At 43.8% G+C, this 26,666-nt stretch overlaps 2 protein-coding genes across 3 annotated transcripts in view; one reads left to right on the top strand and one right to left on the bottom strand.

Moving 5' to 3' along the window:
- Positions 1 to 4,472: 4,472 nt before the first annotated feature.
- On the bottom strand, positions 4,473 to 8,192 carry LOC114448123 (prostaglandin reductase 3-like). The gene is made up of 2 exons (XM_028424863.1): positions 7,494 to 8,192; positions 4,473 to 5,617 (listed from the first exon to the last, which is right to left on the bottom strand). Exons 1-2 carry the CDS (start codon positions 7,775 to 7,777, stop codon positions 4,687 to 4,689), a joined length of 1,215 nt encoding a protein of 404 aa, XP_028280664.1. The 5' UTR covers positions 7,778 to 8,192; the 3' UTR covers positions 4,473 to 4,686.
- The window catches only part of LOC114448122 (teashirt homolog 1-like), a 34,128-nt gene continuing 14,654 nt past the window's right edge, over positions 7,193 to 26,666 (top strand). Inside the window, exons 1-2 of one of the 2 annotated variants that reach the window (XM_028424862.1) lie at positions 7,193 to 7,321; positions 9,382 to 9,967. In XM_028424862.1, coding sequence (XP_028280663.1) covers positions 9,928 to 9,967 — 40 coding nt within the window. In that variant the 5' untranslated portion in view covers positions 7,193 to 7,321; positions 9,382 to 9,927. Of the gene's footprint in view, positions 7,322 to 8,808; positions 9,169 to 9,381; positions 9,968 to 26,666 lie in introns of those variants that run through there. The other variant, XM_028424860.1, reaches the window with a different exon arrangement.

The following is a 26,666-nucleotide window of genomic DNA, read 5'->3' as shown; positions in this document are numbered from 1 at the left end:
ATATATCTACATCTGAACAGACACAGTGAGGGACCCTCACTCCCCTCCAGAGGCCACAGAAGACGCCCTAAGGGGTTAATGTAGGTAGAAGGAGATGATGAATGTTGTTGAGTGCGATTTTATCTGTCAAATAGAAATGTTAGCGCTTGTTTTGATCTTTTATTCAATATGTTTGCAGGTAGTGCGGCGAGTTAGAGTAACGTTTTATCATACTGTTTTGATAGTGGTAAATAAAAGCTGTTCTAATATGATTTTTATCCACACTGTTAAATCATGTTGTTAAAATTGTGTGCTTGTTTGGGTTCCTCTTGAACTTGGCCACCACCACCTGCAAATTATTGTCTGTCAAATACAAGAGCAGTATTGGCTGGGTTACCATGCGCGATATGAATACCGGTGTGTGTCCTGCTAGCTGCTGATTTGGTGTGAAAACAGTTTGCCTTAAAAACAGCACCACTTCTTCTGGGCAGACTTGGCAGGAGAGTGGGTCTAACAATTACAGAGCTATTGCCTCAGTTTGATGATGCTGATCTCTGTGAGGACCTGTTATTTCTTGACCTTCTTGTTGCTGCAGATATAGTAGCTCCTCATGTATCCAGCTCTTGTCATACCACACAATGAGTGTGGCATTATACATAATTCCCTAATTATCTAAAATGTTCAGAATATTTCAAATACAGTGATACCAGTGTGTGGTCAGAAGAAGATTTTGCTTTATTTACTTTCTGAGTTAAAGTTTTTTTTTTTTTTTACTTTGGTTTAAGGCATTTCTGATCTGCTAAAATCTGAGAGTCACTGCTGGCTTTCTGCGGGTACTCTGGCCTCCTCCATAACAAAAAAAACATGCTTGTGAGGGTAATTGGGGATTCTGAATTCACCTTAGGTGTGAGTGTGAGTGGTTGTCTGTGTCTATATGTTAGCCCTGCGATAGGCTGGCGCCCGTCCAGGATGTACCCCGCCTTTCACCCACTGACAGCTGGGATGGGCTCAAGCCGTCCTGTGACCCTGTAGTACAGGACAAAGCTGGTTACAACAATGGTGGAATGGATGGAGATTAACTGCTTTCCACTCACTCATGCTGCTCTATTCCTTCAATCATTCTCCCCCTTTTTTTTCCCTTAGAAAACTGCATTTGAGAACGCCATTAAAAAAGTTTGACCAGCTTCTCTTGGCCTACAAATGATCAAATTGTTGCTGCTGGTATAGAGCCAGGTGATGATGACTGCAAAGATAATCTTTACACAATAGTGTAACATAATGTGAACAATCTGTTGGACAAAATAAAAAAAAAAACCCTCATTTAATCAGTGAGGCCTTCTCCCCTCTTGTGTCACCCTCCCTCCCTCGCTCTCTCCCTCTCTATGAACGTCTTTACTGGCCAGTGAAGCCGCTGATGAATTCTTAAGCAGATCACTCTGATAATTGTATTTCATAACTGTCAGTTGTGCGAAGGCTGCCAGTGTGCCCAGGAGCTATTTGTGTCTCAGTATGTCCTCCACAAACCTTCCCTCTCTCTCCCTCCCTCCCGCTAACTCTCTGTCCAACCCCCCCAATCACCAGGGATGCGCTTACTGTCTCCGGCCCCGAATTACTCAATCAGGAGGACACATTCACGGATGACACCTTTATTACAATTAATCAGGGGGACTTGATTAAGAAAGTTATTCCTCTCCTTCATTGAGACTTACACAAGTGGTGCTGCTGCATATTGTAATTTATGTCCCACTGAGCTCTCGCACCACTGATAGACTGAAAAGCCAACAGATTGCCAGCCATACTGAGACACATGTGGATGTGTGTGTGTGTGTCTGTGCATGAATGCAACCTGCACGCACATTACCCAGAACACATGCACAGCCACAAACAAACACATTTCCCCATCCTTCTGTCATGCACAACTCAGGTTTTGCAAAGAGTTTAATAAATGACTTTAATTGGCTGTAGAGATGTGCTCGCTAAAGGATGCTGAATATTCCATTTCCCTTTCTTCTTGTCTCTTTCTTTCACTCTCCTTCTCTTAAACACAGACACACACACACTTGAATGAAGCCATCTCTTTACCTTTACTCACAGTTCTCGGGTCTGCTGTGGCTAATTAGTTGAGTGAGGTTTTAGGTTTGGTAATTAGGCAGAGGTAGGAGTGATGGGGGCTCGGGGAGTTGGGGAGTTGAAGGGGTCTGACTGACTTGCAGAGAAAAAGAAACTGGACTGTCTGGATCCTGGCAGCACCAAGCAGCCAGCCAGTGTCCCTTAGGCGCCCGGAGGTAGACTACCAACCCACACTATGAGGGTGATGTCTTTGTTATGTGCCACATATTCCAGTGAGAGGAAACTCTAGAAAAAAAAGATACTTTAGTGTGGGGTAGACAGAGGGAGACCTTTGAGAATTGTGTGTCAGCATGAAACAATAGAAACCAGCATTCTTCTGTTGTCTTGGACTGAAATCTGAAATAGATAAATGTGTAAGTGTAAAGGTGAAAATTTGCTGAGAGGCCAAAAGTGGCAATTACAGTATTTAAAATGCTTAAACATAATAAAGCATGAAAAACAAGGAAAACAAACTGCCACTACATCTGCTGGTCTTTCATGGCTGTAGCAACTGTTGATCTTAACACACATTCAGTTAAATTCTTACTGTTTTAATATAAAAAGGCACATTTTTGTACCTTTTTATGTGCAATCACTTCCACAAGACCTCTATTTAAAGCATATAATTTGTGCTATGTATTTAGGTACATTAACATTTAAGGGTGAATTTAGTTTACCCTCCATTGCTTTCATTTATACCATTTAAATTGACCCAGCAGCACTCTTAACTAAAATGAGACAAGTATAATTTCTTGAATGAAAATGTTTTTTTTTTAACTCCCAGTTTTACCATCACACGGCAGCCAGTGAAACACTTCACTGCGAGACCTTTCTCTATCTTTAATGTCTTGTTTACGCTCCACAGTTCCAGGTTGTTTCAATGGGATGCCAGTTAGCAGCCTAGGACTGCAACACAATCCAATTAAATAAAGAGTGTTGTCTCTCCAGGTTCCTGTGTTCTCTAATTGGGGCTGTGACTGCTCACTAATCAGCGGAGGTACAGGTAGACCCTGGAGGACGCACAGACGAGGCCTCTCCTGTTAATTGAAGAGATGCTGGCGTCCTCCTCACCACTCCTTCTTATAGACGTCCATCGTGGATGCACGCGGAACTCAAGCATACCAAATTCATCTGAACATCATCATGTGCATCATCACCTCTCTCACCTTTTGTGTGGCTGGCATGTAAGAGCTTGCTTTTTGGTTCATAACACCTGAGCAAACAGTGGTTGCGCTCAGAGGTGTTGGTCAGTTTGTTTTTCCACAAATGGCTTCTTCTTTGTCACCTTCAAACCTTATTTATTTTTTTAATCTTGTATCTTAGAGTGACAGACAACACATCACAGACAAGTCAGGTTTGTAAATCTGCACTTATTATTTTAATAAGGGATAATTAAAAATGAAAAATAAATGTGAAAACACTATATTATCTTATCTTATATTACAGGCCTGATAAAACACTATATTGCCACAGTCACATTTAAAAATGACCACTGCTTTTACTGACTGCTGTTGTGACTTTCCTCCACAATGAATTCTAAATGGCCTTGCCCTGGTGTGTTTCTGATTTCCTGCACCGTCTGGTGAAGGTAGCAGCTTTGCATGCTGAGGTCACACCTGTAACGTATTTCACACTGGGTTATATTTCGAGTAGCCACCTGGATGAGGAAATAACATGTTCACAGTGCATGAAGACCACGGCCCTCCCTGCCAGGTAGGAACAGGTGTTTGTTTCAGACAACCAACATTAACACAACATCTCGTTTAGTTAAAAGTTCGATCCGATGAAATGTTGAAAACCCTTCACATATGAATGGTACTCTTTGCATTTTAAACAGAAATGAAATGTGTGCGACTTAAACTTTATATAGCATGTTGTAAAGCTTTGTTTCATGTTTTTTTTTAAAAAAAAAACAAACTACATTAAGTACAAAAAATGGAAATGAAAAAAGTCTGTCAAAGGGCATTCCACAAAGCATTCACTATGAGTATTTTTTTAATGCACATTGCGGCAAAATAATGACATTTTCCAGCCCAAGTGCTGGTTAGCTGGACTAATTTTTTTTTTATTATGTGCGGCTTCAGGGCATGTGAATGAAAAGATTGATTGTGTGAATGGTGTTTCTGTCAGCCACAAACAGGCAATGAAATGCCAAGCACACCTGGAGCAGCACTCACTTTCTGACAAGCACATACCAACAACGTAAACCCCTATTAGGAAAACAATGAAGTCCATCATAAAACATTTATGGTAGATAAAGTGCTTGGGAGTGCTAAAAGGGAGGCGCATTATGGCAGCTGGTCTAAAATAATTTTAAAGCCGGACAGAAGGTGGGCGTGTCAGATTAGGACACACCATAAAAAATGTTAGATGTGAATTGTTGATTGATTTATTGTTGAATATTTATTATTAATTGTTTGCATACATTAAAAATCATTCACTTTTCATATGATAGTCGAAAATAAAAGTTTTAGCACGTTTATTTTTTAAAGCAATATATATCGATTCTATCAATAATCTTACAAAAATAAATGTTTTATCAATTAGTTCAAGTAAATCAGTAAGTATCATACCTTTAGTGCATCAACATCAGTTAAATCACAGCTTGCTATTACTAACAGAGGGTGGGGCCACCTCCACCACCACTTTGCCCAGGTTTTTCCCGGCGTACAGATAGTCCACAGCGCGGAAAACTGACTCCAGGCCTATGAACCTCCCCTCCTGTGCCAAATCCCCACAATCTACCTCACACACTAGCTTCCCTTTGGCAAACATCTGCATCATGCTACTCAGAGCATCCCTGTAGTCACTGAAGAAGTGGGGCAGAAAGAAACCCCGAATGCTGGCTGACTTCTGCAGCAGCTTGACCGGTAGTGTTCCTCCTTTGAAAGGCGGGATCCCTGATGCCGTCTGGTACCCTGAGATGAAGCCAATCACTATCAGCCGGCCTTTATTGGCCAGGCTGTTTACTGAGAGTTCTAAGACGCTGCCTCCGACTGACTCATACACAACGTCTATGCCTTGCGGGTACTCTTTCCTCAGTGTCTTAGCCAAGTCTTCTGCAGTGTAGTTGATTGGCCTGTCACAGCCGATGGATTTTAAGAAGCCGGCTTTCTCGTTGGACGAGCAGGTCCCAATTACGTGGCAACCGGCCTCTTTGGCAAACTGCACAGCAAACTGTCCTGTTCCTCCTGCAGCCGCTGTGACCAGCACAGTCTCACCTTTGGCCAGGTCACCCAGACGCTTCAAGGCGATGTAGGCCGTGGCGCCGCTGACCAGCAGGGTGAGGAACTCTGGCTTCACCACTGGGACAGGGACAACCTCCTTGGCTGCTACCACTGTGTACTCGGCAAATGCGCCGCTGCCGAAGTAGGCCACCGTGTCCCCGATGGTGTAACGGGAGCTAGCGCTGAGGCCGAGGCCGACGACCTCACCGATACCCTCAAAACCGGCATCAAAGGGGGGCTTCACCGAGGGGTCGTAGCGGCCCGCTGAGTAATTAATATCAGAGGCGTTGATTCCCACAAAACTGAAATACAAAGAGAGAGAAAAACACAAAGATTTGATGATGTGGTGAGCCACACTGGCAAAGGGACATATATCCTGAAATCGTTTGAAGGTCAGGACTTCAGCCTCCTTGTCTCGACATGTGTGCACAGGGCACAAACGCTCTGCTTTGTTTTGGCAATGACTCCCTTTTCTCATGAAAAGAACAGTCCTGCGCTGACAGGGAAAGGCTTGTATCACAAAACACATTGCATGATGTCACGATTCATTGTCTTCACAGACACCCACAACAAACTGCACTTTTTAAAAAATCTTAGATAGTTGCCTCTTGCCTCAACACGAAGACGGCTGTTTTTTCATCTTACTTTTGTAACATGCTGGAAACAAATATGTGAGAAAGGAATGTATAAATAAATCATTTACTGTCTTTTAGAGCGGCACGCATGCTGGGGCTCATTACTGTGCATGTCACACGTGTACTTTGAGCCTGTAGATAATGCTGCTGTGGTTTATAGATGGGTAACGATGATATAACAAAACACCTTGATTTCACTTCCTTTTTACATCTATGGAATCAGTTTTCACGCAGAGACACGTTATCAAAAGGCATAACTATGTGGATGTGCATAAAAAAACTAAAAACACAGAGCCTCTACAGTTCAAATAAAGCACAATAAACGGATATTTGTGGCAATACAGTCACAAAACTACACTTTAAACCTGACAAAAAACAAAGGATAGAGTAAAAACATGGAAATCTGCACTTATGTTAAGTAAAGTGCAGTTATGACACATTTACGCAAACTATTTGTTACACAGAAGACACATCATAAAGTTTGATGTCATTCTTGCCATGTTTTTCATCTCACATGTATGAAATGTGATGCTGCAGTCGCTGCATGCATCCGCAGTTTTCACCACAGACGTGATCTTTACAACGACTCGCTCTTAACTTCCTCATTTAACAGGCTTTAAATTCCATTAAGATGGCACCTATGCCGTTTAAAAACAGGACAAAGCGTTCTCTAAATTGCAGGTGACTCCACAAACAGATAAAATAAACGTCCCTGTCGGCTGCAGCAGGCAGACTGAATGGTCAAAGGTCTGAGTTCACAAGCAGCTGATCACTGTATTAAAGGCTAATAAGATTCAGATGTGGTGTGTTTTACGCTCAGGCTAATGGAAAACTGCGTTTTATTGGCAGTAAATACCTCAATAAACCATGGAGTGTGCTTGTGTAAAGCCGATTTCGATTTTTTTTTTAAAAAACATCATCATTTTGTAGTAAATTAACAATTAAGGAAAGCGTTACACTCAGATGACAAAAAACAAGTTTATGTTTTTGTCATCTATTCAAGTCATTTCTACAGATCTGACTCTTGGATGCACTGCTGCTGCTGTGAATGAGAGAAATGATGCTGCAATCCCAGCACCACTGCATCTCCTCCTTTCTCCATCATCTCCATCTCTGGATGCCAGTCTGAGCCCCCCCATGACTTTCTGTTTGCAGGTTGGTGACGTAGAGAGACACAGGAGGACAGAGAGAGAGGGAGAGAGGGAGGGAAAAAGAGAGCGAGAGAGAGAGAGAGAGAGATGCCGAGATGGATTGATAGACAAATGCAGAGAGGGCGGAACTTGGAATTACAGTACAGCGCTTATTCCTCACGTATTTTGCCATCTTGTGATGATGATGATGATCGCAGGTGCTGGACATGGGTAAATCGAGGTAAGATGAGCTCTTTTTATAACTTCTCAACAATGCGATGATAGATCGACAACATGATCCACAAATAGTGTCGTAACACGCCGTGGGTCACCTATACTGCTATTCCACGAACGCGCCCTGATAGAAAACAGCATGTCTATTTCATGTCCACCTTTCAAAAACAACAACTTACCGATTCCTGATGAGCAACTCAGCGTCTCCGGGTGTGGGAACGGCAACGGTTTGCACACAGACGGCCTCTTTAAAATTAGGACTTAGCTTGGTTACGACCAGCTTTTTCATGCTGCTAGGTATGGAGGATCCTTTAAAATCCATAAAGTGCGCTGAGTAGGACATATCTATGATGAAGCGTCGCGGAGCCGGATGAACTCCTGGAAGTGCCCCGGTGCCTCTGCGCCCCACGCCGATAAACGATATCGCTCTCCTGCCGTTCCTCGCTAGAAGCAGGCTGGACATGGCTCCGATATGTTACAAAGTTCACGGGCAACTTGACGTGTGTGCGTGTGTGTGTGTGTGTGTGTGGCCAGTAATAAAGCCCGTCTGCCATTAGCCTGCGCTATATCAGGCTCTATTCCCCTCTGCACATGCACACAGCGTGCAGACCAGGCCAAACCAGGCACATCCGGACCAAAACGCGCATACAAAACAAAGATAAACCAAGCGATGCTTTGCAGCGTGGCTCTCGGTTACTTAAGTCAAAAACACAACACGTTGTGAATGGAGTTTTTAGGATGAAAGCGTAGCGCTGGTGCAGAAGCACAGCAGCGCCCCAGACTTGTAGTCGGAGAGTCCCTCCCCTTCCCGGACACAGCACTCACTTCCTAGTAAGGTGAAACAAATCAATCCTCATCTCCTAACGTATCCTCAGCCTTTTGTTTTTACTCCCACTAAAACAACACAAACCTACCAGATTTTTTTCCCTCAACATACAAACGTACGCCTCCAAAGCACGCTGCGTAAAATGCGCTTCCGTCCTAATTTCTTGTTGTTTTATTTGTAGCGCGCTGCCGCAGTGTTTGTGCCCACACCTGTAACCAAAAAAGCGCAAGGGGCTGCGATTTGTCAAAGTGTGTGTTTTTACACTCCATTCTGTGTTATCATCTGACTGACATTTGGTGGAAGAGTCTAGTCCAAAAATCATGTAACGCACTGGACGGATTTTGTCCCACCCTCAGTTGGGAGTCAAGCCCCCCCTCTAAACTCGTGCCATGTCACCGCTACGGTGTCCTAAACTAAAAGATGGCATTTAAGTTGTAACAATACTTAAAACAGTTTGCGATACGTGTTCATATAAGTCATGTTTTTTTATAGTTGGTGTCCCGATGAGTTCGGAAAGATTATTGTCCTTTGTCGGAGGTTTGGGATTTTTAAAGCAAAGGAGAAGGAGAGAGAGAGAGAGAGAGGGGGGAAAACAAGACAATTAAAAAGATTGACAGGTAGGCTCCTCTGTCAGGGGTGACGCTTGTGGAGAGGGGAGGAGTAAAAATGTAGCAGGAAAAGCCACTCGATGCGTCTGTCTATCAGTTGAGACTGTCTGAAACAGCTTCTGGATCCACCGCGTTTCCATTTTTTCTTTTCTGAGAGACCTCGGATCAGTCCCTGGAGTTTCCCTTTCTCTCTCTCTCTATTTTTTTTTTTGCTTCTTTTCAAAAAGACACAAATATTTTACTCCATGTCGATCTGATCTGTTGTTGGCGAAGCTTTGGATGCGCCTGCGTCTTGTTTGTTCCCCCCCTCTCTCTCAAGTGATATCCTCTCCACCGCATCAACCACCCTATCCAAAAAACCGACTCTGTCCAAGATGCGATGAGATGAGCGGTGGAAATCATTCTCACGACTCGTAAAACGTAAGTAAAAAAGAGAAAGCCTGCTCGTCCCATTTATTTTTTTTCTTCAATGGGAGCGAAAGAGGGCAGGAGGGGAGGGAGGAAAAAAAAAGTCTCCGCCGGACTGGTGAAGGCTGGATCCGGGCTGAGGTGGCGTGGTGGTGACGGGATTGACATTAACCCATCTAATGCCTGTCTATCTATTTTTCTCCATATTCCCTTTCTCTCTTTCAGGTCCGTGGCAGAAGAGGAGAAGGAAACACGAGGATACATTACTTATCAGAGGTGTGCAGTGCACTCACACGGGACTTATTTGTTTTGTTACCGCCAGAAATTATTTATTTTTTAGTTTTGGTGTGCGTAAAAAGACGCAACAAAGTATCTTCCCCCTCCAAAACAGCACTGGAGATTAGGGGGATTTTTTTCCCAGAGGGAGTGAACTGAAAACTTGGGCTTCAAGGTGCTGCTGCTGCTTCTTCTTCTGTTTTTTACTCTGCCATGAGAAAGATGAAGGAAGATGATTTTTAATGGACATGAAGGTGACAGGAGCTGGCCGAATCCCTTCGTAATTTTTCCAGCTTATTCTCACAGAAGCAGATTCAGTTTTTAATTCCAAAAAAAGAGCAGTGACTTTAAAAGAAGAAGAATCTGACATTTTCAGCTGCGAGATCAAAAACAAAAGCCCTTCCCTCCTGAATACGGGATGATTTTCCAAAACTGATAAGACTTGATTTGTTTGTAATTCCTGCATGAGAAGCACCGTGGAACGTGACGGTCACTATGCCGAGGAGAAAGCAGCAAGAGCCGCGGCGATCAGCAGGTATAACCCGCCCCTTCCATTACAACCATGTCTCATTCCAGTAGCTGTGAAACCAACTAGTTTTCTTATTTTACAAGTGCCAAAATGAAAATATCTCCTCCCACATCATATTCCCCTGGTTGTGCTGCATGCTGCGATTTATTTTTACAACTCCTTTTAAATTAATTTTGTGGTGTTATTAACACAGCGCGCAACTCAACCTCCCTGACACACAGTTGTGCTTAAAATGTATCTAATTGCGCAAATGACGCACGTATCTGCGCAATGCCACTTTTGAGATTTTTTTTTAATCCTCCTTTGCCAGGAAAGTTCTATTAAGAATGGTGAGATAAACTAAATGGCATGTTATGGGGGATAAAAGGGAGTTTTGAGGTTCAAGAGTGAGTAATGATGAATAATTGACTGAGAAAGAAGAGGGGGAGAAAACTGGTGAGAGCCGGTTTTTCCTTTCTTTCTATTTTATTAGAGGATTGCCATCCTTGATTTGATGCGTGATTGATCGCCTGTCATGTGGCAGTCTTTGATCTATTCATCCCTGATAAACATCAATAAATCCCTCCATGAAGACAAGCATGCTTCTGGTAGGTTTAGCCACTCAAACACACACACACACACAACCCTCCTGTTGTGTCAGACAGGAACTGAAAAGCAAAGGGGGGGAAAAAAAGTTGTGAATTTTATGGTGGAAAATCACGTCATTTATTTTGTCGTGGATGTGCTAAAAGTAGATGAAAGGACGGTGTGTGTATCTGTGTGTGTGTTTGTGTGTGTTCCCAAGAAGAATCAACCGAAACACTCCTGTTTTAAAAAACATCAGGTGTTATTCCGTTTTGTTGTTAGAGATAATTTTTTTTTGCATGTTCCCTTACAAATTCATCCCACATTCACTGTAAGAATCAGCCCAGTGTTGAAATCAATATCCACTGCTGGAGGGGAGTATGGTATTTGCAATGTGACCAACTGATAAAACCAGGTGCTGGCAGAGGACCGACAAGGTTGACTTCTAGTGGTTTGGATTTGGACTCCCCCTTTTTCCTCTCGTCTCCCTGCAGCCTTTAAACAAATGTAAATGAGCGACAGGGGTTTCTACCTCTGTGCTAATGAGGCCGAGCCTTTGAAGTTAGGCATTAACAACTGGAGTGAACAAAAGACAGTTACAGAATTTTAAAGAGATTTTGAAATATGAGGTGCAAAGCGGGTCGAACAGGAGGGCCAGCCGACGAAGACTTTGAACTCAGCAGGTTTTTATCATTTTAAGCAGGGAGCTGGTGATGATGGTGGTGGTGAGGATGATGAGGATGAGGAGGAGGATGAGAAGGAGTGTAGGATGGAGAGCATTCAACCGGTGCTCGCTGTTAACTTCTCTCTTTCTCCTTTGCCTTTCTAGCAAAAGCACTGTTCACATGATTTCTGGCCCACACTGAGAAGCAAGGATTCAGATTTAGATATCCAGCCTCGCTGTACTTTTATGAGTGTGTGTGTGTGTGTGTGTGTGAAAGAGAGAGCGTCGTTGGGGTTGTTAAGGCAAAGGATCCCTCTGGAAAAGGTCGGCCACAGTGGGAGCAAAGTGAGTCCCGTTAGGTTTCTGCATGTAGATGGAGGCATGAAAAACATGACATCCCTGTGACCCCTCCCTTCCCTCTCTTACCACACACACACACACACCATTGATCCATTACACTGTCCACTGAGTGCCATGCACATCATTGGTTTGTAAGGGTCAATCACTGCTTGGCAAACGGGATGTTTTCCATTCTTCCATGAACATGACGGTCAGTTAGAGATGACGCCTACCACTCCACACTGCCACCAGCAAATAACCAACACATAGTCACACGCACACACATACACACACAGAGCAGGCTAGCCTGATGCTCCACTGGGAGCTGGTAGTGACCTGTGGCTTCCTCTCTGTGCTGCTGCTCAAAGAGGAAATCGCCTATAGTGGGACTGAAATCAGAAGTCAGACAATTAAAACAACAATAGCCACTCTGGACATTTTTTATTTTTAAATTTCTAACACTGCACCTCTTTTGGAGGATATTATTTGTTGCATTTTTCAAGGGCACAAAAAAACTTGAGCAGAAATACTAATTTCTTTTTTTTATTCAGACAGACTCTAATCAAACAGCCTCTTGGGAAAGAATTTTTTTTTTCAATGCAGATTCCAAATTGTAATGATATATTTATTTATTATTTACAGTAAATATTTGAGTTTGATTTTGTAGCAGTAATTACTACTGCTTAGTATTATGCTGAAGCGTGTGTGTGTGTGTTAACATGGCACTCAAAATAACTAGGAAGTGTCTATAGATTCAATACATGTAGCTGTTATGTTGTTTTTATCAGAGCATGGGAAGGAACCTAAAAAAATCTGATTCAGCAAGTTTGTGAACATATATATGTGCATTATTACACTTTAGTGGACCTACTTTTTCACCAACTGACTGGATTAAAAGATGATGTGGATGTGAAAGAAGGCTAAAACAAGTAGGAAGGAGTGGCGCCGCCTTTCACCTAAAGGCAGGCTTGGATGGTTTTACATGAGGAAGATGAGGATGAAGAGCAGATAAGATAGTCGCTCTAATTTCTGTGGAGCATGATGGTTAATTATAAGAAAGACAGCGTGTGTGTGTGTGTGTGTGCAGTGGAAAAAGGGGTGGTGGTGGTGGTGGTGGTGGTAAGGTTGCTTCCCATTGGCTTCATTAGAGAGAGCCCTAATTATCTGTGGAGCTGATGGATTTGTGACAGGCCCTAACGATTAATGCTGACAAATTCAGTAAGGTGTCAAGTCCGCAGCTGCCTTGATGTAATCAAGTTGATATTATACAGTCCCCATAGCCCCTAGTGCAGCACCAACTCAATTTGCCTGTGCAGGTGACAAATGGACTTTGCTACCTGACTAATCACGTCAGGAGACAATGCCAGTTAATGACCTCAGTAAGCCCCTGCCAACCCCCAGCCCCCACCATTCTTATAACCTTGTAATAAGCAAACTAAGCCTACATGCTGCAGAACATCGCAACCTTTCCTTCCACTCCTCTTCTGATTTTCTACTGTCATCTCATTCCTTTGTATTCTTTTGAATTTTCTCAGCCGTGGTGGTTCATTTTCTCCGTAGAAGCCTCAGTACATTTTTCCTCGAGTTTTCTTTTTTGTTTGTGTCTGGAATGTAACGGGTGGAAATTTTTCAACTGTTGCAGGAGATTTATTTATTTTTGTATTAATGACACGGCTCAGGCCCCTTCTAACCACCGCTTGATATAACGGCACTCCAAAGTAGTCCCGGTCACCAAGTTTTTTTAGAAAAAAACTTGACATTCTGTTGAAGTTTTAACACTTCTGCATGTGTTGCAGCTCTTGCTAGTAAATCAGCACCACATCATAACGTGGCCTCCACGTACTTTGGCTGAGCAACTTCCTCCTCCCGGCTCGTTGCTGTAGCCGCCTCGCAGAAGGCCTACAGTTTATTCCGAGCTGTAGAATCACAGTGCCCAGGGATTAATGATTTTGCATGCCCGGGGTAGCTAAGATTACACAGCGACCTTTGTGCTCTTACTTGACGATGCTGTTATGTGATATTCTCCCCTCGAAATAATCAGCATACTGAGATTTATGTGCCCCCCCATCCCACCCCACCCCTACCCCTACCCTCCTGTCTACACCAGTGTGCAGCAGTGCGTAGTAGCCTCTAGGTGTGTGTTTTTTTTCCTCACTTATAATGTTGCTGGATTTGAATATCCCCCTCTTTCCTGAGAATTAGAACAGTCTTGTTTTGATGAAAAGTTGATTTGCAGCAAAGGAACTAGTGTCTTGAAAGTTGGAGCAACTTATAACTTCCGATGGCTTAAAGGCTCCGCAGCTTCTGAGAAATGAGAAGTTTATGTTTGAATTTCATGAAAAAAAAGTGTGTATGCTTCTTTGTGAGTAAGAAGTGGCGAGGCAAAGTGAGAGCATGTGTTTGAGTGTGTGTGTTTGTAGCTTAGCACTGACCGGTGTTAGTTTTCCTGGAATGAATAACTCGAACGAGTGTAACGGTAACCACGCCATGTTAGTCATCCTCTTTAGCATGGCCTGCGTTCAAATCCCCTCTTTGCTCACCCCCCCCCCCCCCCCCCCACAGGAAGAGGAAAACAACCTCTAACAGTGACTCCACATGTTCCTCACTTGTGACTGTCATATCTTTGCACTATACCCAATCAAAAAAAATGGAGGAATATCAGACAGAGCGTGAACACTTATTGATCCACCACAGCCTGTTTTATTTTCCACACTTCAGCTGTAATGTATGTTTCCTAGGTGTTCCTTTGGAGTCGGAGTGTGTGTGTGTGTGTGTGCATTGTGTGTGTTTGGCGGTAGGACTCAGCTAGAGGTTACGCTAATTGGAGCGGTGGTGTCGTTAGCAGGTGGCATCGATCGACCTCGTCGATAGCCACTTTTGCTCCTCCGCCACCCTCCGAAACTAATAGTTAAATTTACATCTGGGATTTGAGCCAGTCAGAGGTCAAACATGCTCAAGTCGCTCTTCTAATGCCTCGAATCACCATAAATGCCCCCGGTATTTGTCTGTGAGTGTGTGGTATTTGTAGTATGCATGTTATGTTAGTAGTTCTTGTGCACAACATTAGTTATAGTAACATTACAAAAGAGATCAACAAGTTTTTATTGATAGTTAGTGAAAGATAATAATTACACAGAAGGTATTTTCAGTGCATTTTCTGCTCAAATAGATAAGGAAATATTTTACACTATAGCTCTAATGCACCTCCTTGTCTTTTTTTTCTCTTTCTGATTCTTTTCAGGGCATTCTCGACATAAAGTTGCCCTCAGGGCACGGTTCTACCATCACTAGCAGCGTGTTGCCCTTGCTGCACTTTAAACACACACACACATCGTCAACCATAAACACAGACAGTCAGTCAGACAGACAGACACACACCTACACCTAATGCTTAAGTGTAGCCAGCATGTCTCTGTGGGAGGTCATAATGGAGGTGGCTTAGTATGATGGGAAATCATATCATTAAAGCAGCCAGATGTGCTTTGTTGCCTGCCTTGCAGCACATAAAAACAGCAGCAAGTCATGGGATCCAAAAAAGAAAAGAAAAAAAAATCCAAGTCTGAGAATATCAAGTCTGAAACAGATAGAAAGCAGCCCTCTGGGACTGGGCTGACAAGCAGTCTTACTCCTGACTGCCATAGAAAAACAATTTCCCCCCAAATAAAGAATTTTTGTTCTCATTTTTCAATGTTGCAGCAGCATAACAAACCTGTTTTATTTTTTTTTAATGTTTTTTACTTTCGTGAAATTCAGATAGGACTCAAAAGCTTTGATAAATGGCTTACTGTCGTTCTTATCAGCTCTCTGTTAAGTGTGCTTAATTACTATGCAATATTTGTGTTGTGCTGAGTAATTACATTTTGTAAAGGGTCCGCAGCAGGGATGTAAAGTTTAAGAGCTCATTAATGAAAAAAACTGTTGATATGTTGTGTTTTCTCTCTCTCTCTCTCTCTCTCTCTGGCATATAATATGAGACATGAAGAAGATAAGAGGGGAAGCGTTCAAGAGAAGTAGTCATGCAACATTTAAGGCGCAAAAAATTGACATCTCAAATTTTCTTAAGTAAAGTATTACATTTGCCGAGGGTAAATTTGCTCTCTTGATCAGCGCTGGGCCTCCTCAAGAGGCTATGAGAAAGTCTGCTAGAGCCAAATTTAACATGTTACTTCTATCAATAAAAGATGAGCAATTACAGAATATTTTGTCTAATAAGTATTTGAATTCCTCGGCGCAGGGAAAAAAAAAAACATGTAGCTTACCCACTCATTACATCAGTTAGCAGGGGGAGTGAGAGGCAGCTCTTTGATGCCAACAAACAAACAAGACAAACGAGATGGGCCCACTACAGAAGAGCATGAAGCCCTATCCAGGGACACCCAACCCCTGCACACTCCTCCCTCTCCTCCGACTCTTCTTCCTCTCTATGCCTCGACTTTTCTCTCTCTCTCTCTCTCTCTCCGTCTCTTTCACGTACCTCTCATCTCTCCTCTCATTTTCGCGGCACTCCCTCTCCCTTTATTTCTTGCTCTTTTTCCCTCTCCAGCATGTTTCTCATCTCACATCCCCCTCTCTCTTCTGGATAAACACTCGTTTTTTTTTTTTGCCACTCAAAAGTGAAGAGAAAAAGGAGAAATGCTGGTGGTGTGGGGTGAAAAATGGAGATATATTTTTTTCCCCCCTACTTTTAAACCGCTCGCTTTTTCTTGTTGGTTGTACCTCATCAGGCAAAGTTACGTGGAGATTGTCAGGGGAATGAAAAGCTGAAAAGGAAACAAGTGAGCAAGGCTGTGAAACTGCACATCCTTGATTTTTGAATACATACAGCAATGCAGGCCTGTTTTTACTGAATGGAATCAAGAGAGAGGGGAGGCACCAATGTTTAGTCCAGTAGCCGCATCAATGAAGGAAGTGTTTGTATGGGGTGGTGGCTGGATGTGTAGGATGCAATCCGTGTGTGTATATATGTGTGTGTGTTGGGAGGGGGGGCTTTTAGGATGGGCATTAAAGCTGACAGATGAACGGGACGATGGACAAATTCTCCCGCAACAGCTGTGACTGCCGCCATTATCCTGACAGGTGTCAATTAAGAATTACTGCCTGGCCGGTCGAACGCCCCTCCCGGCTCACGCGCACGTCCCTCCATCCCTACAACCACCACCCCCCCCACCACCACTACCCCTTGTCCAGCTGTCGGCGTGTGAGAGAAATAACACTTTACCCTTGTCAGTGTTGTCACACACTTTCCCCCTTTTGAAACAGACAGCCAGCGGCAGACGCTCACTGATCAATAGCTCGCCGTATTAGTGATCATGGTGATGTGTGTGTGTGTTGCTGGTAGAGGTTAGCACTGTCTGTACAAACTATGAACTGCTGTTTGCAGCCGGCTTTGCTCTGAGATATTACCAGAAAAATGCAATGACGTAGGCTTCCAAAACAAAAATGGCGCATGCTTGAAATGGTCCATTCCACAGGTTAAAAAGCCTGTGCGTGTGTTTGCATTTGCTCATAGTGTGTGTGTGTGTGTGTGTTCACCTTCTGCAAAGCGGGCGGCTGCTTAACTAACCCAGTTGCTGGGTTTCTTGAGCCTCTGTTTCTTAGCTTTGTGGCTAATGCAGGGCCAGCTTTCATTCCACATTGTAAAGTAGGGAGGTGAGGTCAATGAGTGAGAAAATGAACAGTTGCCATTGCCCATCTTGAAGGCTCTCTTCCAGTAAACCCGCTGGCCGACAAACAGCATTTTGGGGTCGACAGCCTTCTGGCATTTGCAGCGAAAGAAGCGGAAATTTAAGTGGTGTGTGTTCCTCATTTGCCATATTTTTTCAATTTTTATGGGTTTAAATCAGTGCAGCAGCATTTTCCCTTTAATTGTTAATGGTAATAGAAAGCATGTATGAGACAAGGAAGCAGGCAGCCAAGTGGTGACAGTGTGTGTGTGTGTGTGTGTGTAATAATGAGGGAAACATAAAGTTTTTTCTATTTATAAACCATATAATTTACCATTATGCGCACATATGTTGGACGAATTTTAAAGTTATTATATGTTTTGTGTTCTATAGTTGACACTGTGTAGTTATTACTCGGCTTCAGTAATAAATGCAGTTTTCTGTGTCGGTGCAGAATAAACATGAGAAGCTTCAATCGGTTGAAGGCAGAAGCAAAAAAACAGCAACGCGAAAAAAGCAACATGAGAGTGAGCGCAGAAGGCTCCCCAGGAATACACAGATGGATTTGCATGTTCACTTGGGAGTTACAGTTTTGGATTTCCTCCCTAGAAATCATTTGCCACAGAAAATAACCGGGGAAGATAATATCAGTGTTATTTTGCTTGCTCCTGCCTTTATTTGCATATCTCTTGTTTTAAATAAGGCAACCGCTCGCAGTGAAATTCGGTTTGTTTTTCTCAGCTTCATTCTGCATCACCTCTTTCTCTTCTCCTCATCATCACAAACCAAACGTCTCTCTCTCTCTCTCTCCCTCTTTCTCTCATTTCATTTCATTCTTTTCTCGTGGCATGCCTTCTCACTTCTGTCTGGCACTATACACTGCTCTGAGCGATTATCAAACCTGAGAATATTTTCCATCCCCATGCAAATCACCCCACCATGCTCTCTTATCATTCCTGCTTTGCCCCCCCACTTCCCTCCACCCCAAACGGTTGTGTGTAATCAAAGTAAACGGCAGCTAAAGCTAAAAGGGAAATGCTCTTGTGGAGATGGATGGAGGGATTAAATATTAACCGGATGCGGCTGACTTAAGGCAAGTGTTTTACATAGCTGCTCCCGCCATGGATGCCGCACATTGAGCCCCTCGCCCTGGCGCCTTTACTTGTTTGGCTGCCTGCCGTTAATTTTTCACCATCATCTCGCTGGCCGGGCCTTTATGGAACGGATAGGAGAGGCCAATGAATGGTTCAGCCATCTAACCCCCACCACCCTCCCCACCTTTGTGGTTTTAACAGGGGGCAGGTGAGATGGATGATAGCAATTTGAAATTTTGTTTGTGCGTGTGATCATGGAGATTGTTTTTCGGTATTACCATGGTGTAACAATTTCAGTGATTAATTGAGGCGAATGTTTGGCTCTGATCAGAAGAATCGGGGAGGGGGGGGGAAATGAAAGGTTGCAAGTTCTCCACCTTCCTCCCCTCTTGACTTGTGAATGTGGTGTTTATCAGCTGACCTTGGAGTCCAAAATTGCTGCCTTCTTACAAACACACACACACACACACACACATTACGACAACACACTGCCGAGACCCTGCCTCCGCACACACTGCTGCTCTTGTCATATCTCTCCTTTCATTTCCTCGTGCCTCTTTCTTCCTCTCCTCCAGCTGTGATTAAAAGAGAAAATCAAACCACTCAAACCAAACTTTGTGCAAAAAGGAGACTAAACAAAAACAAAATGGCCACAGTGGCTACACTATTCATGAAGAAGGACATCAGCGGTAGGAATGTTCCTTCCAGTGGCAGCGGCGCTGTGTGTTTTCAATGTGTTTGTTGTCTAGATGTGTATACCAATATCCTGTGGGTCACAGAGGCAGCTTGTTAACTGTGAGGGGGCCTAATACCAGTGGTGGTTCATCCCCACCACCCACCACCCTACCCCCTTCTTTAACCACACACACACACACTCGTACACAAAGTTGTTTCACTGGTGCCGTTGACAGCATTGTGAAGGCCTTCTGGCATTTATAAATGTGTCGCTCCTGCTCCACTCCCACTCTCCTGCGCACACTCACACCCCCACCCGAGCCAGAGTGCACATCTGACGAGGTCGAAAGCAGGTCATGACCCCCAGGTGGCCACAGTCCGGCCGATGCAGGTTCTTGTTTGCTCTGTTTTTTTCTTTCTTTCTTTCTGTGGTTCAGTTTCCCTCAGCTGACTTTATATTCTATTTAAGTTCAAACAGATATGCCGCTTTCTTTTTTATGGCGGATATCAATGTTTCGCCGCTGTAAGCTGTGCATAGCTGATATTTATATCGCTGCATGGTATTAATTTGACAATTTCCATGCAACCAGAAATTCCAAACATTTGGTGTTTCAACCAGTATTACATGATGCTAAAATACTCTAAGCCAATAAGCCATTAATAATAGCAATGATAATAATAATAACACTAAAAATATTGTTGCCTTGTTGTGTAATCCAATCAAAACGCTGCATTAAATTAAAGTACTTAAAAGAGCTTTACCTTTCACAGCATGGCAGTGTTTAATTATATGTAATATGCACCATGTTAGACCTGCAGTATGGGTCATCCTTGAATATGTAACAAATATTGGTTAACAGAGGCGTTATTATGTCTGAAGCTACTCTTTCTTCTTCATTCTTTGTCTCTTGGATCCTCACCAACTTCCTTTTCTCATGCAGTTTTCTTTCTCTTCACCCTGTCACTCTGTGTCTCTCACTCTTTTGCTCTCCTTTAGTCAAAGTAGCCCTGGTCCCCATAGCAACACATAGTGAACTCTTACTCATTAGTGTGTGTTGCAGCCCGCTGAATGGCCTGAATCCTGCACACCTCAGTCCTGTGATTTCATACCAACACAACTATCACTTCATCTGGATTATTTTTTTTTACCTCACTGCCCGTGAAGAAATTTGGACATTTGCTTGATCCCAAATCGGCCTTCTAGTGGTGGTTGAATTGTGTGTGTGTGTGAATGTGAGAGAGCACATGAAGATTGAGAAGCGACACTGGGAAACGTCCCCGTCACGCCTGACTCACGCTAGGCTTCTTCTTCTTTTTTCTTTTTTTTTTTTGGCCGTTAAATCTCCAGTGTGCTGATAACAGGTCAGCCGTTGAGAGAGAAATGAGAGGGAGGAGGAGTGTAAAAGAGAGAGAGAGAGAGGAGAGGGAGGAGGTAGAGCGAGGAACAGGAAGAACCAGGATATGATTAGAGAGAGTAAGAAAGTGTGTGTGCATGAGGAAAAAAAGAGAGAGAGATTGGTCTTCTTAATGCTAGCTCACCCATTGCGTGGGCGGTGCATGGAGTGGAGAGGTCAATAGGATGCCGTGATAGGCTAATCTGCCAGGAAGGGAGGGTTAGGGCAGGCCTCACGGGAGCAGCTCATTGGCTAGACTCATTTGCCCTTTGAAATAAAATCTCATCATGTCTTTGTTTTCCTTTTTTTTGAAATTGATAGTGCGTGCATTTGCTGTGAAATGTCTTTTTGTTAATATTCATCTGCTTGCATATATATGTGCATAGGCTATATGTGTGTGGCATAGTTTTCTCAGTTCATCCCAGTTCCTGTGGGAGTGTGTGTGTGTGTGTGCAACATTTCTAGAGCTGTGTGCGCTTGTACTTCAGTCAGACACATGGATGACAGATGACCCAGTGGGAGACACCAGCCATCCTGCCCAACCGGAATCTTGCCCCCACCCTCCCTCCGTCCCCCCGTTGCCTATTAAAAAGTGTGCACTTTGTTTATTTCCTCGGCTTTTACCATAAATCCTGGATCCACCTCCGATGTGGCGTTGCCCTCTTTTCCTCGGGTTACAGCTTTGAACACGATCATAATAGCTGCGTCACCGTGAGTGTGTGTGTCTGTGTGTGTGTGTGAAAGAACAAACCAGCCACAACCTGGCTGCATGCATGCCTGTCTGTCGCTGTGTGTGTGTGTCTGTGTGTGTTTGTTTGTTGGGAGGGAGTGGGGGGGGGGGGGGCTTACTGGACCAGAGGAAACCTAAATCCTCATATAAAAAGGCCATGCACTCAGCCTGGGCCGAGGAAAGGAAGGAGGGAGAAAGAAAGAGAGAGAGAGAGAGAGAGAGAGAGAGAGAGAAACACAGGGAAAGAGAGAGAGAGGGAGAGAGAAGGGGAAAAAAGTTGATTTCCTTTTTCAGCAGAGCCATACATCACAGGGCCTCCCAGCTGCAGTGTCACAAGCTGACAGAATGACATGTGTCATTTATCAAAGGGGCCAGGCGGGGGCCTTGGGAAACGTGCACCACAAAGCCTGAGAGAGTTCATTCCAACGCTCAACCCTCCCTCCTTCTCTTCCTCCCTCCCTCCCTCATCTCTGCTCCTTCAGCCCGCCCCCGCTGTTCACTCTTCTCCTCGTTTTCTGTCCTCCCTGCCCCCCCCCCCCCCCGACCACCTCCACCCTCCCTACTCACTTCGCCTGGCTCCGAAAAAAAGGGCCCTGTAATGTTTTCTGTCTTCTCCTGTACTCATACAGCTGCTATGAGTGTGTCTGTGTGTTTGTGTATGTAGGGTTACCTCACTGAGTACAGGCACCGCTGATAACTTCAAGTCAATGCATCTTTGAAGGGAGTCTGTTACCGGTGTGGTCAAAGACAGAAAGCAGTTATTGTGGTCTTAGCTTTGCCCGCCCCCTCTTATGATTATTATTGCTATTATTTGTATTCATTTCATCTCTGTGTGGTCTGGAAACAGTTATACACATGCACACACACACACAAACCACACCTGCTGCTGAAGAGTTGTTTGACAGAGAGATTACAGCTTTCCCGGCTGTTCGGGCCCCCATCGGAGGTCTGCTGGGTCACGGCAACGAACGCTCCGGGCCCGTTTAAGAACACATTATGTTGCAGAACAGCTTGTACATAGGAATGCCTGTTGTAACTGATGTGTCGGTTATAATAACGAGCGGTGTCAGTCCAGTTGCGGCATGCCTATCTAACTCTTTTTTTTGTGTGTGTGTTAATGTCTTACCTCACTGCATGCACTCCATTTCCAGCTTCCTCTCATCCATCATCGGCTCACCTTTCATCCCAACCCTTCATCCACCCCCATCATCAGCCTCAGCTAGGGTTAACTCCATTCCAGCCACTTCCAGAATCAATAAACTATCTCACCTGGGTGCCCTTCCCTTCCTCCATTGTGGTCAGATTAGGCGTTTAGAGAGGCCAGAGCTCGAGCACTGTAATCTTCCTCTTTACCTGTGTTTAGCTGCAGTAATGCAATGTCTTGTCGTCATGTTTGCTCACCTCTGAGTGACGTGTTGTTTCATAAAACTTAACTTTTCAGTAAATGAAACCAAAGTAGATGTTGCTTAAAAAGGGGAATCTACTAAACAAATGAAAATAAAGTATCAAGTAATTTTTTATCATGATGTTACATTACTTTCCAGTACCAGTCATAGCATATATTTACTACCAGCATATCCCATATTGCAGAATCCAGCCAGGTCCTGGCTCAGACAGTCCTAAAGAACAGCAGCAAAACTGGGTGAATTCTCTTTTTAATAATTAAAAATCCCACTTGGGGCTGGGCCAGCTGAACCAGAGAGAGAGAGAGAGAGAGAGAGTGAATGAATAAGGTGGGGGAATGGAGATTAAAAAAAAAAACAGCAGAAGAAGACGTGGGGGGAGCCCTCCTGACAGTATAATGTTTCCTTGCTTTGTCTGAAGGGGGTTAAAAGACGTGGTACATCATTAAGAAGAATATTCAGTGGCGGTGTCACCGAGGGGTGACCCCTCTAACAGGTCATAGATAGTTCACTCTTTAAAGCCTGCAGCCCACTAAATACTCCCCCTCTCCTCCCCCCTCTAGCACAGCCATAGGTGAGTCCAAGGCTGAGTTTTCTCTCACAGAGTAACAATTCTTAATACCTTTGTTTTCCTTGTCTTCCTTAGCATATTGTATGGTGCAGTAATGCACTGAAATGTGCAGTGAAATACTTATAGAGTATTTTGATTCATGTTGGCTAAACCAACATATACTCAACAACATCAGTGTTTACAGTATGAGGGCTTTAAGCTCCAAAAACTGCACTATCCTTAAAGCATATTTACACGAATGAACGCCTTCCATCTCTGCCCACGTCTCCTCTTCAGCTTCCTCCTCGTTCCTCTTTGTCTTTTCACCTCCTTTCTCTATCCCCCTTCTTCTCAGCTTTTTTTTTGGCTGTGAGTGTGTGTCAGGGAGGTGGGGGACTGGGAATGACAGCCTCTTTTCATTTGTCTTCATAAGCCTCATTTATTTTTGCAGCCAGATGTGAGCTGACAGACATCACTCAGTGCCCCCTCCTCTCCAAAAACACCAATCCCCTTCTTGCTTCCTTCAGCACCCTTGAGCCCACCCCCTTTACCTCACTCTTCCAACCTGCCCCCCCCCCCCCAACCCTACCATGGGAGGTCAGGCAAGCACCCCACCACCCCCTCCACCTCCAATTCAGCATTACAGAAGATGGATGTGTCTTTAAAGCAGAGATTGATTGTGGATATCAGAGTTATGGCGCCATTCATCACAGCAGATATTATTCAGACGAGCAGGATTGAACAAGGAGGTGGGACTCTGAGCCCATGGGTGAGTTCTTGTGGGTGGGGTGGGGTAGTGTGGAGGAAGTTTAATAGATTTTAGATGAGTGTGTGTGTATGTGTGTTTGCAAATGAATGGGTGTGCTTATGCTCATGTACTTGATTTTACCTTCATACGTCGGACTCACTTGGGAACTCTGGCATGTGTTTGTGTCTGGCTGTTTCTCATCTCTATTCTTGTCTGTATGTGTGTGTGTGTGCGTGTGTGTGTGTGTGTGAGGAGCTGTCTGCATTGATCTCCACTGATGTGATCCTCCTTCAGAGTCTGTTCTCATCGGACTCTGATTTACGGCTTCATTAGGATCCTTGCGCCACCTCCCCTTCTTTTTGTCTCCCTTTTTCGCCAGGTCACTATAAGAGAGACACATACACACACACACACACTCAGTCACACAGTCAACACATACTCTGTTGAGGGGAAAGCTGCAACTAAAGGACTTTTCATCCCAGCACTTTGTATAGTTTGTTTCTGTTCTGTTTGTCATCTTTATGAATAATCTCTCATTATTCATCAAGGCTTAGCACCTCATTGTGCCTTGAGAGTTGAAGTGCTGTGGCGGTTTTGGAGGTGCTTCCCTACCCCCAGGCAGCCCCACTCTTCTGAAAAGAGCCCTCATTGTGTGTGTCGTCTTTTATGGTGCTGTCTGAAAGAGAGGGATGCACTCCAGTCGGCATTCAAATGCACGTGGTAAAGCAGCCAGCAGAGCAGGACAAACACCACAGGTTGTAAACGCTTTGAAAAGGAGTGAGCAAGTGTGTGTGTGAGTGCTAGTGTGTAAGTAAGGGTGTGCATGCATGAGGTTGTGTTAATGTGAGAGTGTGTGTGTTTGTGTGTGAATCGCTCTTGACTGAAAGGTTTTCACTCTCTTTACCTCCACTTTTTTCCCCTCCTGATACAGTTCGTCACTTACTTTACTGCCTCTTCTTCTTTTTTTGTCCACCTGTCTCCTGTAAGTTGCCTGAAATAACTTTCTTCTTTCTCCACTAAGAAAAGAACCTCAAAGTTTTTGCTTCTCGTGTTTTTAAAATCCCCTTCCCCACCACCACCACCACCACTATTATCAGGAGTCAAGTCATGCAGAAATGTAAAAAATAAGAAGGTAATCACACTTTGTGCTGGTGCTTTTGTCGTCAGTCCGTGATGGAAATGGGTCTAAATATGAGATTAGAACCTGCCGGTGACTGATGCTATTAGGCAGATATGCCATAGACTTTACTATCTCCCATGAAGGATTAGCGCAAATTATACTGGGAGACAGGCTTGATTTCTCCTCTGCCTGGCTGGATGTGGGCATTTGAGGCACTCTAAGTTGACAGCGTCTGTCTCTGCTTAGTTCTCCGAGACAGGTTGTGTGACAGCTGATGCCAGGCGAGGGCTTAAAAAGTGTGTACGTGTGGGTGTCTATTTGTGTGTTGGCCGATGTTTTGGTCCGTGTGTGTGTGTGTGTGTGTGTGTGTGTGTGAGAGAGAGAGAGTAGGAGAGTTATAAACTGACAGGCGAGTGTGTTTGAATGTGATTGCACGTCAATGACACTTTTTTTTCAGGATACAGGTTCTCTTTGAGTAGGGTGACAATTGGGAAAGGCTAATTTTAAGCTTGGTGGCTTACTCTTTAATTCTACACTCTCTTATCTGGCATTATTTTAAATAATTAAACTGTCTGTAAGACTGTCCAGGTGAAGCGTGTTTTTGTTGCCATGAATAAGTAAGAGAGCCGGTCAGATGTATGACCAGGTGTTGGATTTCAGTGTTTAAATCCATTTGTAGGAATGCCGATAAAAACACAACACAGATAACACAACTCATAACTTTCTCCAATCCTTACTTTGATTCAGAAAGGTCCGTCATAACAGCAGGCCAATGGCATCCATCATGCTGTGCGTAATCTCAAATTGTTTGAACTATGATGTTGATATAACTGGAGGAAGGTGGTCGAGGAGTTTGTTCACCTCTCAGGAATGTTTGAGGGAACATGCAAATGCTCCCTGTTTTAGCCCTGCTGTCTCCTCTCGGCACGCTGATTTAGGAGGGTGACATGTCCTTTAATGTTGGGTAGTAAACTGGAGGGGTGGATTTATAGGTTGGAGCCTTGTTTTTCTCCCCTCTGTGTCCGTCCGTCGGCTCCTATGACGACAATACAAGCTCCGCCATTATTGCATTTAAGGTGTTTCCAAAGATACAGCGGCTGCTTAGATCCTGTGTGGCCATATGTCACTAGAAAATGCAGACGCTTCCCTGTACAGTGGATAAAAATCACATGATCCAGCCCAGCCACAGCTGGCTGAGGTCATTTTGGGTTAAACCCGCAATGAATTAGCTTAAGGAGAAGTTCAATCCGAGAACAAAGAATCTTCCTGCACCAAATTCCTAACCACTGAAGCATATCAACTTTAATTTTGGCTTCTGTTGATTGTTTTTTCTTACTAATTCAACCATAACAACACTTAAATGCAGCAAAATAAATTAATAAATTAAAAAAAAGATCCAGTATTTTGATCTAAAATAGGAAACTGTACCTTTTGAAATATCTATCCATCTTCCTCCTCATCACATTCCTTTCTCCTTTTTCCTCCTCTTTCGCTTGTGCACAGCGGTGCTTTGCTGTGTCAGCATGTCTGAAACAGGTCAAAATGTAGAGTGACTCAGATAGGTGTAGTGTTAGACTGATATATACTGTGTAAGCTGTGAGATGATAAACATTCACCTAAGAGCGCAACATGTATTCCTGCCTCTATGTGAATCAACTGGGGATAAGAACACATTTTAAGGGGAACGATGTAATGTTTTATTATTATAAAAGTCATGTCAGCACCAGTATCAGCATAATAAAAGCCCATATCGGTCTTCCG

This window comes from Parambassis ranga, chromosome 16 (genome assembly GCF_900634625.1).
Source record: "Parambassis ranga chromosome 16, fParRan2.1, whole genome shotgun sequence".
Lineage (NCBI taxonomy): Eukaryota > Metazoa > Chordata > Actinopteri > Ambassidae > Parambassis > Parambassis ranga.
This window is presented reverse-complemented; position numbering and strand designations above follow the sequence as displayed.